At 41.8% G+C, this 19,115-nt stretch overlaps 1 protein-coding gene across 1 annotated transcript in view; it reads right to left on the bottom strand.

Annotated features, from left to right (window-relative positions):
- Positions 1 to 19,115, bottom strand: part of IQGAP2 (IQ motif containing GTPase activating protein 2) — a 319,224-nt gene that overhangs the window by 108,654 nt on the left and 191,455 nt on the right. The window contains exons 10-12 of the mRNA XM_012802746.1: positions 17,811 to 17,974; positions 13,753 to 13,913; positions 8,330 to 8,454 (exon numbers count right to left, since the gene is read on the bottom strand). Of these exons, the coding sequence (XP_012658200.1) occupies positions 8,330 to 8,454; positions 13,753 to 13,913; positions 17,811 to 17,974 (450 nt within the window). The remainder of the gene's footprint in view (positions 1 to 8,329; positions 8,455 to 13,752; positions 13,914 to 17,810; positions 17,975 to 19,115) is intronic.

Here is a 19,115-nt window from a genome sequence, read left to right as displayed (position 1 = left end):
CCATTTTTTGGTTGCAGCCATCATTGTTGTTTGGCGGGCCCAGGCTGGGGATTCGAACCCGCCACCTTAGGTTTATGTGGCTGGCGCCTTAGCCGATTGAGCCACAGGCACCGAGCCAAATCCAAGTTTTTTAAGGTTTAACTATACATTGAAAACCATAAAACAACATTGGAAAAAACCTAAAAACATGGCGTGGAAAGGCATGCCATGTTTGTGGATTGGAAGATCTAATATTGTTATGATAGAAATACTCCTTAGGCTAATGTACAGACTCACTGCAACCCCTACCAAATCTTAGCTGTCTTTTTCAAAGACAGAAAGATGATAAGCAGATTCTAAACTTCATATGGAAATGCAAGGAAGCAAGAATAGCCAATGTCATTCTGATGAAAGAAGAACAAAATTGATGAACTTTCCCCAATTTCAAAAGTTATGGTGATCAATATTGCATCGTACCGAGCTGGGCATGGTGGCCCACGCCTAAGTCCTAGCACTCTGGTTGGCTGAAGTGGGAGGGTCACTTGAAGCTCAGGAGATTGAGACAGACTCCTCCCTACTCTACCAAAAATAGAAACATTAGCTAGACATTGTGATGGGTGCCTGTAGTCCCAGATACTTGAGAGCCTGAGGCAGGAGGATTACTTGAACCCAGGAGTTTCAGTTTGCTATGAACTACGCTGCCATGGCACTACAGCCTGGAGCAACAGAATGTGACTCTGTCTCAAAAAATAGTAATAATACTGCATGGTGTTGGCATAATGATAAACATACGGGGCAATGGAATAGAACTGAAGAGTCTAGAAATAAGCCTTGACAAGGGTGCTGAGACAATTCAATAGGTAAAGAACAGTCTATACAAGAAATGGTACTGGGATAACTGGACATCCACATGCCCAAGAATGAAGTTGGACCCATGCATCACACTACACACAAAAATTAACTCCAAACAGACCACAGACCTAACTGAGAAAGCTAGACCCATAACTCTTCTACAAGAAAACACAGGAGTAAACCTTCGTAAAATTGGGTTAGCCTATTTCTTTTTAGCTATGAAGTCCAAAGAACAACAAAAGGTAACAGATAAATGAGCCTTTGTCAAAATTCAATCTTTTGTGCTTCAAAGGACAAATAAAGGAAAAAGACAATCTAAGGGAAAAAATCCGCTATCTAAGAAAAGAACAAATATATAAAGAATTGGCTTAAAACTCATTGAGGAAAAGACAAACAACCCGATATAAAATTAGCAAACAACTGGCTCTTGCTCAGGCTTGTCTTGAACTCCTGACCTCAACTAATCCTCCCACCTTGGCTGGTGGTATAGGCATGAGTCACTGGAGCAGCCCGAATAAACATTCCTTTTTTTTTGCAGTTTTTGGCCGGAGCTGGGTTTGAACCCACCACCTCCAGTATATGGGGCCAGTGCCCTACTCCTTTGAGCCACAGGCACTGCCCAATAAACATTTCTGTAAAGAAGATACACAAGTGGCTAGGAAGCACATGGAAAGATGCTTATATCATTAGTTATTAGAAAAGTGAAAATTCAAATCACCATGATACCACTTTGTGCCCCTAGGATGGCAATTAAAAAAAAGATAAACAAGTCTTGGTGAGAATGTGAAGAAATTAGAACACTCACATACTGCTGGTAGCAATGAAAATGGTGCAGTCACCTTGGGAAATAGTTTGGCAATTCCTTAAAGAATTATACATAAAATTATGTTTAATAATTTAAACATAGGGCCACGTATGTGGCTCTGTGGATAGGTCGCTGGCCCCATATACGGAGGGTGGTGGGTTCAAACCCGGCCCCAGCCAGAACTGCAACAAAAAAATAGCCAGGAGTTGTGGTGGGCACCTGTAGTCCAGGCTACCTGGGAGGCTGATGCAAGAGAATCGCCTAAACCCAAGAGCTGGAGGTTACTGTTAGCAGTGTGACACCACGGCACTCTACTAAGGGTGATAAAGTGAGACTCTGTCTCTACAAAAAAAATTAATAATAATAATTTAAACATAAATTACGTTGATCTAACAATTCTACTCAAGTTCAACTGATTGAAGGATAAACACAAGTTAAATTTGTATGATGTGATGGAACATTTTTGATCTAGAAAGGAATATGAAATATACTGATATGTAATACAACACGGATGAACCTTGAAAACATGTTACGTAAAAAAAGCCAGATACAAAAGGTCATGTACTATAAAACTCCATTTATATAAAATGTCCAGAATAGAAACAAACTAGGCTAGCGGTTGCCAGAGCATGGAAGAAAAAAGCAAATGGATATGGGATTTGTTTTTGTTCTTAATTTTTAAAAACTTATTTATTTTTTTCTTTTAGAGACAAAGTCTCACTCTGTCACCTGGGCTAGAGTACAGTGGCGCGATCACAGCTTACTGAAGCTTTGAACTCCTGGGCTCAAGTGACCCTCACACCTCAGTGAGATGTAGCTGGCACTATAGGTGCACACAACCATGCTCAGCTAATTTTTAAACAACTTTTTGTAGAGAAGTGGTCTCGTTATGTTATCCAGGTTGGTTTTGAATTCTTGGCCTCAAGTGATCCTCCCACTTCAGCCTCCCATGGTGTTGAGATTGTAGTTCTGAGCCACTGTGCCCTATCCAGGATTTCTTTTTGCGCTGGTGAAAATGTTCAGAATTTTGATAGTGATGGAGGTTGTACAACTCTTTGTACATATAAAACCACGGAACTGGGTGGTACCTGTGGTTCAAGGAGTAGGGCATTGGCCCATAATACCAGAGGTGGTGGGTTCAAATCCGGCCTCGGTCAAAAACTGTAAAACCATTGAACTGTAGGCTTCAAAAGAGTGAATTTTATGGTATGTGGATTCTCAAAGCTATTACAAAAAAGGGGGAGCATAACTGTGTAGAAGCAGCAACAGGGATCCTAATTTTCTAGTGTAACTCTTGCTTACATATTAGTAATGCCAATTACTAGAAGATGGGAACATAGGATACCAGAGCTGGAAGGATTTAATGTAGAGATACATACAAAGGTGAAGCAGAGAAGTTGGGATGTACATTCTATTCTTTGGATAACTACTTCACTACCTGTGAAGGATGCCAAACAAGATAGTTCAAAATTATGGGGCGGTGCCTATGGCTCAAAGGAGTAGGGCGCTGGCCCCATATGCCAGAGGTGGCAGGTTCAAACCCAGCCCTGGCCCCCCCTCCAAAAAAAAACTGCAAAAAGAAAAAAAAAGATAGTTCAAAATTAGTGTTAATGAAGACATGTAGTCCAGTGCTATCCAAGAGAACAACGATGATAGAACTGAATTTTAAATTTTAAGTAAGTGAAATAGCCACATGTGGCTGGGAAATATAGGTAGGCTTTATAGGAGTAAACACAGTCATGCGTGTTCTGAGATACTCTTAAGTTTCAAATATGGATAATCAATTTCACATATTATTTATATACTGCTAAGTGGTAAAATAATGCCTGGAGCACTAATTCATGGATGTACCAAAGAACCAATAAGCATATCATCCAGCTTAATTTTCTACTTTCTCTACCGTATCATGGGATCTTAGAACGTGAACCATGAAGTCCAGAAAAGGAAAACATAGAAGTTAAGGTATGGAATCTAAGAAGTCTTTGTAATTCTACTAAAATAGATCTCTTTGGAGGTCACTTCTCAGTATCACATTATTTAAAAAAAAATAATTACCACCCAGCCATAAAAATATAGTATTTAGATACCTTTCTCTCTCCCCTACCTTACCAGGGAGCATTTGGTTCCTACGTTAGAGCAATAGACAGAACTGGTAAAGAGACTAAACATTAATATAAATTGGAACATAAGCATTTTTAAGACCAAACTCATCATTTCTCATTTTGTCAGTTATTTTTCAAGAATGATCACAACTCACTTTACAAATGGGATATACCACCATCCATTATAAGCACTTCTAATTTTTAGAAATTCTCTTCATCCTGCCATTCAAATTAAGGGAGAATATTCCCTGAACAGATGACTCCATAACCACCACTTGCTAAGACTAAAAAGATTTATCAGTAAAAGAGACAATCAAAAATTCCTAGTTATTATTCCACATTATAATACTTAAATAGATTTGGAAAAAAGTGACAGTATTAATATTTCTCTAACACGAAAGATGCATTATCTCAAAACACTGGGAGAACCCCCGAAGGTCTAAGCATTATCCGTATAACAAGGTATCATCATTTCACCCTGCAGGACTCACAAACTAGAAAGCACGGGATAGTTCATGTCATTTTCTGGACACCCTCTGGGGTAGACTGTTCTAAATACCTTTAAACACCCCATCCAAAAATGGTTTTAACAAAACCAAGTCTGAGAAAGAGAATGTGTGTTCCTAATGGCCGATCACCTGGCAATGAGTACATTCCAGCTGACTTGATTGAAATCACCTGCTTAAGTTTTTCGTTTGGTGTGTTTCTAAGAACACAAGCCGCTGAGGTCACAGTAAATGACCTCACAGGAGCCGGAAGACCTACCCAGAAGCCCCCTGGGCACATCTCTGTCACTTCCTCTGTTTACAAGGAAAAGTCCAACCTGAAGGAGGATTGCTGAGCCTCAGCCCATGTCCCCATTTCTTTAAATCAACATGTGATACCATGTCACATGTCACCTAGGCCAGAGGTCCTTAAACTTTTTAAATAGGGGGGCCAGTTCACCGTCCCTCAGACAGTTGGAGGGCTGGACTATGGGCCCTGGGATGAGTCAGCTGCTAAGCAGGACAGGCAGCAGCGGCAAAAACACCTGGCAGGCCGGATAAATGTCCTAGATGGGCTGTATGTGGCCCTCAGGCTGTAGTTTGAGGACACCTGTTCTAGGCCACTGAGAGAGTGGGCATTTTCTTAGGGTTCATGTATTTGACACAGCAGATGAAATAACCTATGAAGAACGGTACCTACCAAATTTGGAAAGAAAAATTGTAAAAGGAAGAAAACTTATCTAGGATACACAGTTAAAATAATGTTCCTCTATGGGTCTGTTGGGGAAAGTAAACTTTTCAGTAAGAATTCCAAGCATTTAACTGTGAGGAAATGCATTTAGCAGCTTTTGTATGAAATTTATCTTTCATGTTTACCATTTTTCATGACCTGCATACCTTTTTTTTTTTGAGACAGAGTCTCACTATGTCGCCCTCGGTAGAGTGCTGTATCATCACAGCTCACAGCAACCTCAAACTCTTAGGCTTAAGTGGTTCTCTTGCCTTGGCCTCACATGTAGCTGGAACTACAGGAGCCCACCACAATGCCTGACTTTTTTTTGTTTTTGCAGTCATCATTGTTGTTTAGCAGGCCCGGGCCAGGCTCAAACCTGCTAGCCTCGGTGTATGTAGCCAGCGCCTTAGCCACTGAGCTACGGGCACCGAGCTATGACCTGCACACCTTAACCTCTAACACATCTCAGAACCAGGATGAGACCTCAGAGCACAAAGCCAAAATGCAGTAGGGGGCAGGAAAGTATAATGCACTTTCAAAACGTCCATGGAAAATTCTCAGCTCTTTTCAGATGATGTAATTACCATATTGTGCAATTCTTGCCTGTTCACAATGGTGTGTTTTTAAAACTTTTAGCTTTTTAAGCAATTGCCTAGATAGGAAAGCAAACTCAATACTTCAGGAGCTTTAAACATAAACACCGCATTTGATTTAAGAAAAATCAAACAAAAACCCAGATAATGTTAAATACTCCTTATTATATTTCCTAAATTCCAGAAAGGACATACTAACATCTGAAATAACTTCTCTGGTTATGGCCTATGACCACCATGACAAGATACTTAAATGAAATGGTGCGGTGGACACGTGAGATGGCCTAGAAAAACACACGTCATGCTTTCACCTGGATAGAAAAAAAGCCATAGGAATCAAAGAAGATTTTTGCTTAAAAATAAGATCTATCTGTAAGAGACAATTCTCTTTTTAAATTCTAAAATTTAAATTAAATTAAATTAATATTTCAATATTAATATTAATATTAATAACAACTATACCTGTTTTTCTTTTTCTGTTTCTTAATTAACATCAAGTCTGCCATTTTGCGCCCCTTTAATTGACATCAAGCCTGCAACTGTTAGGCCCTGAGAACCAACATACTGTCCCTACTGTGAGCAGCACACACGGAAGTAACCAAAGCAGACCTGGACTGCTTTGAAACTGGGAGAAAAGTTAGAAATCAAACATGGGACATGACTGTTTTGCCCACCAAAAGAAAGGCGCCCTTCCCCTTGGGTGGCACTTGCTATAACACCCAGACCACTGCTGCAGGAGATTCAGAGTGCGGAGGGGAAGGCCAAGGAGGAAGCTAGGACAGAGGGCTGGGGAACTGAGGTCTATAGCAGGACACGCAAAAGGGTGCCCACCACCCCCAGCCTGATGATGCTGAACCTCTGCTCAGATGAGCGCTTCCCTCTTGACTAACATCTGCCAAGAACCACAAGCTCTGGAGCCAATGTGTTAGAAAGAGCTAACTGGGTTGTGAGCAAGCCATCTGACTAGGGAGACGTCCAATGTCTCACTGAAAGGAAATGCAGACAGGCAACAGAAAGCCGTGCGGTGGCAAAGAGAAAATTCAGATTTGCACACAACCCAAAAAGGACAAAATTTAGAAACTGTCCAAGACTCAGTGTGATGGGGGGACATCCACAGTACATTATGTTAAGGGAGCAACCTGCATCCTATTTTACGGTGGGGACTAAAGAGAGATGTTTACAAAGAAAAACAAATCTGGCCTTGATTTTATGGTTCCATTTTCACAGCAAATAGCAAATAAAAAGACAACTATGCAAATAAACTTTTTATTTATTTATTTATTTTGAGACAGAGTCTCAAGCTGTCCCCCTGGGTAGAGTGCTGTTGCATCACAGCTCACAGCAACCTCCAACTCCTGGGCTCAAGCGAGTCTCCTGCCTCAGCCTCCCAAGTAGCTGGGACCACAGGCGCCCGCCACAATGCCCGGCTATTTTTTGGTTGCAGCCATTATTGTTGTTTGGCGGGTCCGGGCTGGATTCGAACCTGCCACCTTAGGTGTATGTGGCTGGTGCCTTAGCCACTTGAGCCACAGGGACTAAGCCTAAACTTTTTTTTTTAAATGAAATTGTTTTTATTTTATTTATTTATTTATTTTTTGAGACAGGAGTCTCAAGCTGTCTCCCTGGGTAGAGTGCCGTGGCATCACAGCTCACAGCAACCTCCAACTCCTAGGCTCAAGTGAGTCTCCGGCCTCAGCCTCCCAAGTAGCTGGGACCACAGGCACTCGCCACAATGCCCGGCTATTTTGACAGATTGCAGCTGTCACTGTTGTTTTGGTGGGTTAGGCTGGATTTGAACCCGCCACCTTAGGTGTATGTGGCTGGCACCTTAGCCACTTGAGCCACAGGCGCCAAGCCTATGCAAATAAATTTAACAAAGTCATATGTTTTATCTCAGGAGTGACTGCAGTATTCCCAAGTTTAGATGTGTATGTTCAGCATTCAAAATCAGACTTAAGACCTTGTTGAAACACATCAAATAAAAGATCATGAATTTGTCAGAGAAATTATCTGCCTAAGCCATCAGCAAGCCAGAGCAAGTGGGTTAGGGAAAGCAAAGCTGGGCGTGGCATGGAGGACAGTGATGTTAGCAAACCTAATCTGCTGTTGCTGACAAGTCAAAGAGCCAAAGAAGATGGCGTAGGTTTGCTTTATGTTGAAAAAGAGCTTGAAGCTTGACTTCGGTAATTCTTATGACAGAAAAGCAGTGAATGTACAGACTGCTGAAGTTACACAGCCTCTCCTCCTTCACTCTGTTTTTGTAAGCACAAAACAAGTGATAAGACAGCAAGCTGACATTCAAGAAAGCCTGTTTCCTCTTGAGGTTGGCCTCTTATTAGGCTCATAGCTCATAATTTCTGGAAATACAGCCAAGTACCATGATTTGTGATGATAAAACAATGGTTAGATTGTGTTCCAATCTTCCCATTCCTAGGGCAGGAAAAGTGTGTCATATTTCATTAAAAAATGTCCAAGACAAAGGTCAAAATAGTACTGAGTACTTAAAAAGCTGACTTATTTAGAGTAGCTGTCTCTAAAGTACAAATAATGAGAAAATATTAGGACTTCTGTTTATATATTTTGCAGTGAGCTTTGTAATGTTTATACCATGTTGGTAGCACGGGTGTGAACTTTGTATATAAACACGTGCATATATATCAGGGAATTATGCTTTCACAGGGTTCCAGAAGCAAAAAACTTGCAGCTCTCATGGGAAAAATTAAGTTGTCCAGATAGCTCTTCTCCCACTACACTGGAGAACGAAAGCATCCTATACTTACGGTCATTTTCTTCTTGTATCTGAATATTAACCAAGTCGATACAATTCTGAATTTCATTCCAGCTTAAGTTATCTTGTCCTTGGGATAAGGCTTCCAGTTTCACAGCGAGTAGTGAGTCTGCATAACTGTGGAAGAGAAAACAATCACGATGCCAAGCAGAGACATTTGCTCTTTGTTCACGTTATTATCTTAAAAATGCTGCATGGCCATGTGGATGTCCCGAGATTGCAGAGTGTCGAAAGGCAAATAAAAATATCTCATGGAGCCTTGCAACATGCACCAACCTCACCTGTACTAATGGCATTTTCTCTTTCAAGTACAAGTATTTTTTGTTCAATGAAAGTTCTTCAAAATCTGTGTATCTAACCTTGAGCAAAACTAGAAATCCTTAACTATCAAATCGCTTTTCCCCCCTAGTTACTAATTTCCCAAGTCCTTGCAAGTCTTGGTTCTGTTCCATTCCAAATGATAAAATTCAGAGTTATGGCTCTCAGTAGGTCCATCGTTAAATTTTATTATTTCTCTTGTTCCTTCCAGAATCTAGGTCTTGAAAGGCCTTTTTTTCCTACTGTAACCCTAATGTAGCTGAGCTGCCTTGAGGCCTAATATGCCCACTGAGGAATCGGATAAAATGCAAATGTAGTTCCAGAAAGCTTGCTAAATAACAGAAATCTTCAGTGTATGTTTTCTTGGAGTGGTGGGACGTGAATTGAACTGCAATAGCCTAAATTTCTTCTTCATTCTCCAAAGGTTCCATAGCAGCTACACAAAGATCTCTTTCCTGTGTCCCGTCACTGTCATGCATGCCCACATGTCACTCCTGACTCTCCCCAGTGGGCAGCTGGCTAAAACACAGAGTTGGGTTGACCACTCCAATTATTTTTTCTCGTCTGGAGAAATTTCAGGGAAAAAATGATCTATACTGATGCCATCGAGAAACTTTTATTTGTAATCAAATTTTTCATTTAAAAATCACAGAACCAATGTTCTATGGCTAACATGAATGATTCTAGCCAAAAGTAAAGACACTCAATGATTTGGTTTTACATCTTTAGGGAAATAAAGAACAGTCTTCTATGTACATACAGATTCATTATGCAGTTTGACTTCTGCATAGCCTCTGAGGAATTTCCTAACAGTTGCAATTAAAAGTCGTAATATTGAGTCTAAAAACTGTTTCCTGTTTGTAGTGACCAATTTTCTCAAAATTTTGCTTACAGGTGCCATTGAAGTGTCTTCTGTAGAGAGTAAAACATTCAAAATAGGAAGTAGTGGTAATGATTTGTCTGTAGCTGAACGAGGCCTTACCAAGTGCAGATATGAAAACTGGCCTGATTTTATGTCTGAGATTTGTGCCTTACCCAAGAGCTAGAAACCTAAAAAAATACTTTGCTACACTGGTAATATGCAATAACTAACACGGATAAATGGCAGCTTACAGAGGAAGACGATTCTAAAAGTGCAAAGTCTTCATGGGCATTTCATACACTTCAAGTCTAAATGATGACCTAACAGGAATGAAATGAGCAAGCTAAGGATAAACACAGAAAAAAAACTACAATTACTCATCATTTCTTTAGATAGGAACAAAAATGAGCTAACGGGAAAAGATTTTAGGAGCAGCATGAGAGAGCTCCACAGGTTTTCTAAGTAACTATTCGTCTTTGGAAGTGAAGATATTGACTTTGGGCAAAATATTCCATAGCCTACCCAATAAGTCTCTGTCCTTTCTTCTCACTCTTTCGATCAGAGCTCTCTTCACCTCATGCCATGGACTGACCAGTAAGCCTACTAGTCTAACAATTGATCCGTGGATGTTTTAAAAGGATTAATAATTCAATTTATTTCAGATGTTTACTAAGCACTCCCCACATGAAAAACAGTGGTAGACACTACAGAGATGTTCGGAGGAGCAAGATTCTTCCTTTACTGCTGGGAGCTTTCAGGCCAGTGGGTAAGATGCAAAAACTCAGAAAGGGTGTAAGTGCAGAGTCCAGGAAAAACTAGGGGAGTAGAGACAGTCCCTAAGGAGGTTGAAAGGAAAAAGTGGACGGTAATCCCTATTGGTGGAGAACTTTCCCTGGGCAGGCTCTGAACCAAGCGCTTAATCCTCAAAATAGTCCTGCAAATGCAGATAAACCTTTCTTATTTTTGTGCTGTATAGATGAAGAAAAAAGAGCTCAGCTAGGGGGCGCCAAACTCAGATATTTTAGGCCCCAAGGCTTAGGTAGCTCTAACCAATCACGCTAGGTCCTCTACTATCTGTAAACTGCTGGGGGAGGAGAGGGAGGGAGAAGCATGATACAGGATAGGCAGGAAGTGGAAGCTCCAACACTGTGCTTGGGTAAGTTGGGTGAATACCAACTTCCTGCTGGTGACAGGACCATACACAGAAACAGAAAGACAAGAAAGTACATAGTGTGATTGAATCCAGTGTGGCTGAGGGATGAAATACCAGTAGGGATGTAGCTGGAGCTGAGGTGGGAACATAGTTTAGACTAGAGCAAGGAGTCTGCTCTCAATTCAGGTGAGAACATGGAATAATCAAACAGGAGAACTGTGAACTTGGCTGCATCTTAGAACAATTGATCTTGGAACAGTGTACGTCCAGAGTTAATACTAACCTATACAATTGACACAAGATAATAGCAAGAGAATCTTTCTGGGAGCTGGGTGTGGTAACTCAGTGCTAATAATCCTAGTACTTTGGTAGGCTGAGGTGGGAAGATTGCTTGAAGCCAGGAGTTTTTGAGACCAGCCTGAGCAACACAGTGAGACCCCAACTCCATGAAAAATTTAAAAATTACCCAGGATGATGGTGTGTGCCTGTAGTCCCAGGTACTGGGAAAGCTAATGCAGGAGGATTGAGCCCAGGAGTTCAAAGTTGCAGTGAACCGTGATCATGCTGCACTCCACTATATTGAACAACAGAGTAAGACCCTATCGCTTAAAAAAACCCCACAACTTTCTGGGAAAAGACAACCCCAAGAGAGGAAGTTATAATGAATAGGTAGAAATTTTGCAAGAATTTGTCAAGGTGGTCTTGTCCAGCACCCTTATGCGATGAAGAACCTGCACTCCATGTGGAAGGGGCCTGGTCACAGCAATGTTTCTCAGACTTAGTCTACCAGCCTGGGATTCCAAGAACCCAGGTTAAGAAACTGACTTTGGGCTCGGCGCCTATGGCTCAACCGGCTAAGGCGCCAGCCACGTACACCTAAGGTGGCGGGTTCGAATCCCCAGCCCGGACCCGCCAAACAACAATGACGGCTGCAACCAAAAAATAGCTGGGCGTTGTGGCGGGCGCCTGTGGTCCCAGCTACTTGGGAGGCGGAGGCAGGAGACTCGCTTGAGCCCAGGAGTTGGAGGTTTCTGTGAGCTGTAATGCCATGGCACTCTACCCAGGGGGACAGCTTGAGGCTCTGTCTCAAAAAAAAAAAAAAAAAAAAAAAGAAACTGACTTTGGAAATGAAATGCTAATGTTGTGGAAGGATCATTTGGGGCCAATACAAATGTCAATATTAGATCCAAAGTGCACTCCCAAATCTCATGTCAGTATGGGGGCCATTTGAGTGATCCAGAAAGTACTCAAATAAAAATTGTTGTTGTTGTTGTTTTGAGACAGAGTCTCACTCTACCCTGGGTAGAGTGCCGTGGTGTCACAGCTCACTGCAACCTCAACTCTTGGGCTTAAGCAATCCTCCTGCCTCAGTCTCCCCAGTAGCTGAGACTACAGGCACCCGGCACACCACCTGGCCAGTTTTCCTATTTTTAGTGGAGAAGGAGTCTTGCTCTTGCTCAGGCTGGTCTCCAACTTATGAGCTTAAGCAATCTACTCACTTCAGCCTCCCAGAGTACTAGGATTATAGGAGTAAGCCACTGGAGTTGGCTTAAAATTTTAAAAATCAAAACATACACATTTTAAAGTATTTCATAGAGAACACTTAAACTCTAAGGCTTTACCTGTAGGTCTTAGCTGAAAACCACAGGTATAAATGTGATTTTCAAATTGAGTTGGGCCACTTCCTTAATGGGTATTTGTATGGGGCAACAGGCATTTCTGATAATCAAAAATGGGTGACTGGATGCGTCAGTGGGAGGGCTACTGTCACTTAGATAGCAGTGGCCAGGGATCCTAAGTGTGGGGGACACTCTTAACAGTTATCTCACCAAGATGCCCCATTAGCCTGTAAGCTTTATGAGAGAGTAACTAGCTCTATTCCACTCTGGCACTCTGAGAATAGCCAAGCCTGACTAGGTAAGAATAAGGAATGAGGAGAAAAGAGGTAGGATGACCACTGTGCAGGTATCATAGAAGCAAAGGTGAGAAGTGAAGTCTAAGTGAGGGTGGTTGCCGAGAAAGGGAAGCATCTGCAGAGTCATAACACGCAGACAGCTACTGACATCGAGAGGTGGGTAGGGCGTCTGGCTGAGGACAGAGGAAAACTCAGGTTGAGCTTGAAGTGTCTCAGCTTGGAGAAGAGGGAAATTACCCTGGAAACACTCTGAGGAGTCTGGTTCATACCAGATGGCCAAAATTTAAGCTGAAGAAGAGCATTGGTTTCTCTGAGAAGACCAGAAACAGGAAAATCCACTGTCCTTCCACTATTTTTCTGCTATTTGGTTTAAAATTGCAGAAAATTAAATTTCTTTGATTTTTCCTGTGCAACTGTATATAACTCAAGAGAATCAGGCAATGAATCTGAGAAGTTCCAGCATCAGTATCTAAAAAGAATTTTTGTCAAGATCTGCACAGACATCTCCCCCTGGTGGTCACAAGAACACAAGCTTTACTCGTTTTAGCTCCTGCTTTTGTCTTAATCTCTACATTGGCTCCTTATTCTGGCCCTTTAATTTTCTCTCTACAGCCTCCATGGTGATTTGATACTAGGAATTGTACTACCTAGTAGCACATCTCAGAAACATAAAAATACTAAATTGAAGTTGTGACCACGGCCATGAGGCATTGTGGTCTTAGGATTCCTTTGGTTAACAACCAATGGGGTTTGGGGCCCAACTATACAACGTCAGGGTCCATCATTCCAGATTCTGTTCTTCATCAGTGAAATAAAAGAATCGGACTAGATGACTGTTAAAGTTGCTTCCAACTCCCTGACATTCTGTCATTTCCAAAAGAAGCCCAAGGGAATATATGTTTTCAATAGATCCTTTGTTTTTAGCCTATCACAAAGTTAGTCATTAGTTGCCACAGGATAATCATTTTCAGATTCCTTTTGTTCTCCCAAAGGAATATATAAAAGAGGACTCTAATGAGAAGGATGCTTAAAATAGAGCCAACTAGCTTTTAAGAAATATGAGCATGGTATATGGATTCCTTCACTAAGGAACAAATTCTTATAATTTGTAAGATCTGCCAAACACGCATTTCTGCATTGAAAGACAGTTTGGAAAGCATCCCTTACCGTTCCACATATGCCTGGTCCAGATTGTTTAAGCCCATTGTGGGGCTTCTGAGTTGATTCTGCACAGACACAAGATCGCTGCTTTCCAGGGCCTGGTTTAGTAAAGCAACAGCAGACAACATTTCCACCGCAATCGCCAGCTCCTCGTGGGCCAAGTAGTTCTGTTGGAAAACATATGGCAACATAAGCTCCCCAAAAAACACACCTCACATGTATGATGGAGGTTCAGAATGCGTATTTCAAAAAACAATGAAAAGGCAAAGATCTTGACAGGCCAGCAGAAAAAGGGGGTCATTAGCCATCTGCTTTCTGCTGGCTTTAAAGAACAGGTAAATAGCTCCTGGGTTTTCCTTAGATGATCATTTTGGGGACTGCATTGGTTACAATCAACAGTTATGGCCCCATAAATATCTGCATACCCATAGCCGATCCCTATCTCCACTGACTGGCTGCTTAAAGGCTCAGTTCAGCTACATAATTAAGGCAAGAACTAGACAACATTGTCACTGACCAAGAATGCAAGGCAAGACTTCAGCACAGCTGACGATTTCTAGTTTGAATTAAGGGGAAAAAAATAAAGGAAAATGTCACTGAAATCTGAAGTAATCCTTTGGTAAAGCAAATTAAGAATCTCCAGATTTATATGATTTAAAATCTGGATTTGCTTTATCTAAAAGATACATCTTAGCTTTCAAAATACCCTTTCCCCTTCAATATTTTCTTCCAGTTAACCATTTTTCCATCTTGGTCCAACTTCAAAGGAATACTTTTTCAGCATATTGAGGAAACTTAAGAAGTATGAAAAAGAATTATTAAAAAAAAAAGAAAGGAAAAGATGAAAAAGCTGAAATACATCTTTACATTTAGGATATAATATGTTTAACATTTAATTCAGTATTCATATTAAAATGCATTATTATAACTTTCTGGATATCCACAAAAACCTAGCAATAAACTGATTTCAGAATAACAAAGGGTAATTTTACCTCCCAAAACAAATGGGAAGAAGGGGTTATCACAGACAGCAGGTAAATACATTTTATCCAAATATCCTACATTAACTACAAGTGTGACACAAGTGACGTATAAATGACAAGTAAAGAGTAGAAAGGAATTTTCTACAATTCACTTCTATCTCTTGTAGGGAACTGTCCACAAATATGTAAGGTGACATATACCAAAAAGGACAAGGAGAAAGAACTGGGGCAGGACAACCACAGGTCAGCTACAACTAGCTGGGGATGAAGGCCTGTCCCGGAGAGTAAGCAGTCTTGGGGGGTGTAGTCTCCCAAGGCTAGAAAAGTAGGAGAGAAGATGACTGAGAGAACCTAAATTCAAAGTAAGAACGACCTATTTTTCTTTCTTTTTTCCCCCTGGGGTTGAGTGCTCCCGCATCATAGCTCACAGCAACCTTAAACTCTTGGGCTCGAGTGATTTTCTTGCCTTAGCTTCCCAAGTAGCTGGGACTACAGGTGAGAAAAAAGATTTTGCTCTTGTTCAGGCTGATTTCCAACTCCTGAGCTAGGGCTATCCACCTACCTCAGCCTCCCAGAGTGCCAGGACTATGGGCATGAGCTATTGCACCTGGCCTATTTATTTCTATATAAGAAACATGAAAAGTCTCTATAAGAATGAAAAACAAATCTGATACTCCAGCCCTTTTGTATATATTCTTTTACATATCTTTAATTCACGCATATATTTACAGAGGTTTTGTTCTTTAGTTTTGACTGAATTTACTTTTATTTTCTTATTACAAAAAAACAAGATAAGGGTATATATTTCAGTTTCTTCCCATTTAATATTAGCGTGGATGTCTTTTCTGATCATGATTCTTTACATGGCCATATTTTTACTGGTTGCAGAGTATTTCTGGCACATGAAAGTACCATAAATTAAATACTCTTTATAATTTGTTATTAATTAAACATTAATTATACATGTGGTTTGCTTCCTGTTGCTCTGTATTTTAAACAATGCTGTGTAACAGCTTTGTGGCCAAAGCTATTTGATTCACATCCTTCAGGCTCATTGTCTAGAATGTAAGTGTTAGCACTGAGGGCCTTTAACACATATTACTAACACAGCCCTCCAGAAAGGCTGCACAATTAACATTCCCATCAGCTGTGCAAGAGATGCCTGCTGCCCCATATTTATGCCTACACTGAGTTAAATCTTTCTAATCTCTACCAATCTAATTTTTTTTTTAAAAAAACTATACTTTGTTTTACTTTACATTTATTCGTTTCCACTTGAGTCTGAACATTTTCTGTATTTGTCATTTATATGCTTCTGGTTTTGTGAATTGTCAGTTCTAGCTCCTGGCCTCTCTCTCTCTCTTTTTTTTTTTTTTTTTTTTTGCTGGTTCTGATTTTTAAGATCTAACGAACGTCCTATGTTTCTCTCTAGAACCTTAAATTTTAAAATAATTTTTTACATTTAACCATTTACTTTCTTTTTTTTTTTTTTTTGAGACGGAGCCTCAAGCTATCCCCCTGGGTAGAGTGCCATGACATCACGCTCACAGCAACCTCCAACTTCTGGGCTCAAGCGAGTCTCCTGCCTCAGCCTCCCAAGTAGCTGGGACTACAGGCGCCCGCCACAACGCCCGGCCATTTTTTGGTTGCAGCCATCATTGTTGTTTGGCGGGCCCAGGCTGGGGATCCGAACCCGCCACCTTAGGTGTATGTGGCTGGTGCCTTAGCCACTTGAGCCACAGGCGCCGAGCCAACCATTTACTTTCGAAATTTATTCTGGTAAGTGTAGTAAGTTTCTATTTTCTTAACAATGGCTAAACAATTGTAAAGATTTCATTGATTAAGCCAGTGGTTCTCAACCTTCCGAATGCCGATGTGTTTTCATTGTTACAAAGGGGTCTCGACTCACAGGTTGAGAACTGCTGGATTAAGCAATCCTTTCCCCACCTTTCTGAACCACTGGTTTGCCCATATACTGAATCTTGGCCCTGCTTCCAGTAGGGCCTTTCTTTGCATTCTGCTGTTTGGCTTATAGGAGGAGCAAGTAAACATGTGCCTAATTGCTATAACACGTGAAACTGCTATTTAATACTAATGGTACATGAAGGTACATTTAAGGTAAATTTTCAAAAACCAAAATCATGGTGCTTATGCTCTTATTTGCAGGTTTCTAAGAATGCAGATTGAGCTTATCTTTCTATATCAAAACAAAACATACTTTAAAAAATAAGTATAGCTAAAATATTATCCATATTCCTCAAAAATCACATAGAAAACAAGAACGATGTGTAAAATGTGTGGCCCACTTTCTGAATTTCCTAACTATGGACTTAGCTTTTTTTTGGAGACAGGGAATCATTCTATTGTCCAGTGTGGAATACAGTGGCATCACTGTAGCTCACTGGTACCTCAAACTCCTGGGCTCAAGCAATTCTCTGGCCTCGGCCTCCTGAGTACCTGGGACTACAGGTACCCACTACAACATGTGGCTAAATTTTCTAGTTTTAGTAGAAGTGGGTCTGTTTTTCAGGTTGGTCTCAAACTCCTGACCTCAAATGACCTGGAACCTTGGCCTCTCAGAGTGCTAGGATTAGAGGGGTGAGCCACTCTGCCCATCTTAAGCTTTTTTATGTAAACTAAAAGCAAAAGAGAGTAAGGAGGCCATGGCCTTGGCACAGGTGGGACTGGCTACCGGTATGAGTTAGAAACCCTACATCCCCACTACTCTCCTTTTGTAACCAGCCTTCACGTTTTTTGAGACAGAGCCTCAAGCTGTTCCCCTGGGTAAAGTGCCGTGGCACCACAGCTCACAGCAACCTCCAACTCCTGGGCTCAAGCAAGTCTCCTGCCTCAGCCTCCCAAGTAGCTGGGACCACAGGTGCCCGCAACAACACCCGGCTATTTTTTGGTTGCAGCCATCATTATTGTTTGGCGGGCCTGGGCTGGATTTGAACCCACCACCTTAGGTGTATATGGCTGGTGCCTTAGCCGCTTGAGCCACAGGCGCCGAGCCATAACCAGTCTTCCTTATTGCTTGACCCAGGGTGACCATGTCTCTGCCTGGAGTCTCCTCTGACTTACCGTGGCATTTTGTTTCTGGAGGTTGGAAAGTTCATTCTGATACATAGCAGCAGCAAAGGGATAAACAGCAGGCAGCTGGGCCTCCGGTCTCTTCAGAGCCAGCAGTGTGTTCTCAGGGTCGCCTTCCCGAAGGACAGCATTGATGTGCTCCACTGCAGCCTGCCCTGTGGGTGAAGGTTCACATTCCATCAGGACGCCTGCCTCTCACAGCTGCCTGACCCAACCCGCACTTCTTTCCCAGGATTTGAACCTAAGCAGTCACTTTCCATGAACTCCAAAAAGCTGCAAGCAGAGGCCAGGCAAAGCCTTGAAAATGGTATCTCTGGAATTTAAATCAGTTGGGTCCTTGGGGTTACTTCCTAAAAGAACTTCGGCATTGATGGAGCTTGAGTTAGGAGATCACTCCTACCTAGTGTGACTTCTCTACAAAGTCTTCCCTTTTGGGACCAGCGGTGGTCCCACCTCCGCCATGAAGCCTTCAAATTGTTCCCGTCCCTGAACTCCATGGCTACTCAAAGCAGGGCCATGCAGTGCTAGCAGGTTGTTACAGGGGCTCCCAATGTGTTAGTGCTGCCTCCTCCAGGAGACTTTCATGCCTACATGAAGACCAGAAGCCAGCCTTGCACTATTGCTATGACCCTCTTGCTGAATAAGCACCTGGGCAAACCCACAGCAGGCACTTGGATGATCTGCTGTAGTTGTAAGGTTCAGATTAAAAAGACCTCAATTTTGGTGACCAAACTGGGTGCTTGGAACAGAAGATTCAGCATAGTTTTCAGAGCACAGAAACTGAATTGCTAACCAAGTGGGAGAATGAGCAATGAACTCTGCCACCAGGCAAGAGCAAACCAGACAGAGCCTGCAGGGTCTTGCCCTGTAGAAGGCATCTGGGCAGTAGGAGTAACAGACTTAGATTTCTAGAGCTGCTTAAGGGTTAGTGCAGGCCCCCTCAAACATGCGACCCGGTAGGACATTTATCCGGCCCGCTGGGTGTTTTTGCTGCCGCTGCCTATCCCGCTTAGCAGCTGACTCGTCCCAGGGCCCACAGTCCAGCCTTCCAATGGTCTGAGGGACAGTGAACTGGCCCCCTGTTTAAAAAGTTTGAGGACCCCTGGGTTAGTGTATTCTGCTGCATGACTTGACTGCAGCTAAGACTATTCTAACTCTTTTTGACAAGGTGACAATTTTTCTTCTCTAAGTACATTCACAAGGAGCTTCTCGCAACCTTTTCTCTAAAAGACATCACTCAATAGCAGGAAATACAACTAATGGAGCCCATCAACTCATCCTCTAAGTGAGATGAGA

This window comes from Otolemur garnettii, unplaced genomic scaffold (genome assembly GCF_000181295.1).
Source record: "Otolemur garnettii isolate 467f Iridium unplaced genomic scaffold, OtoGar3 scaffold00017, whole genome shotgun sequence".
NCBI classification, from domain to species: domain Eukaryota; kingdom Metazoa; phylum Chordata; class Mammalia; order Primates; family Galagidae; genus Otolemur; species Otolemur garnettii.
Note: the sequence above shows the minus strand (reverse complement) of the source record. Positions and strands in the feature narration are given on the sequence as shown.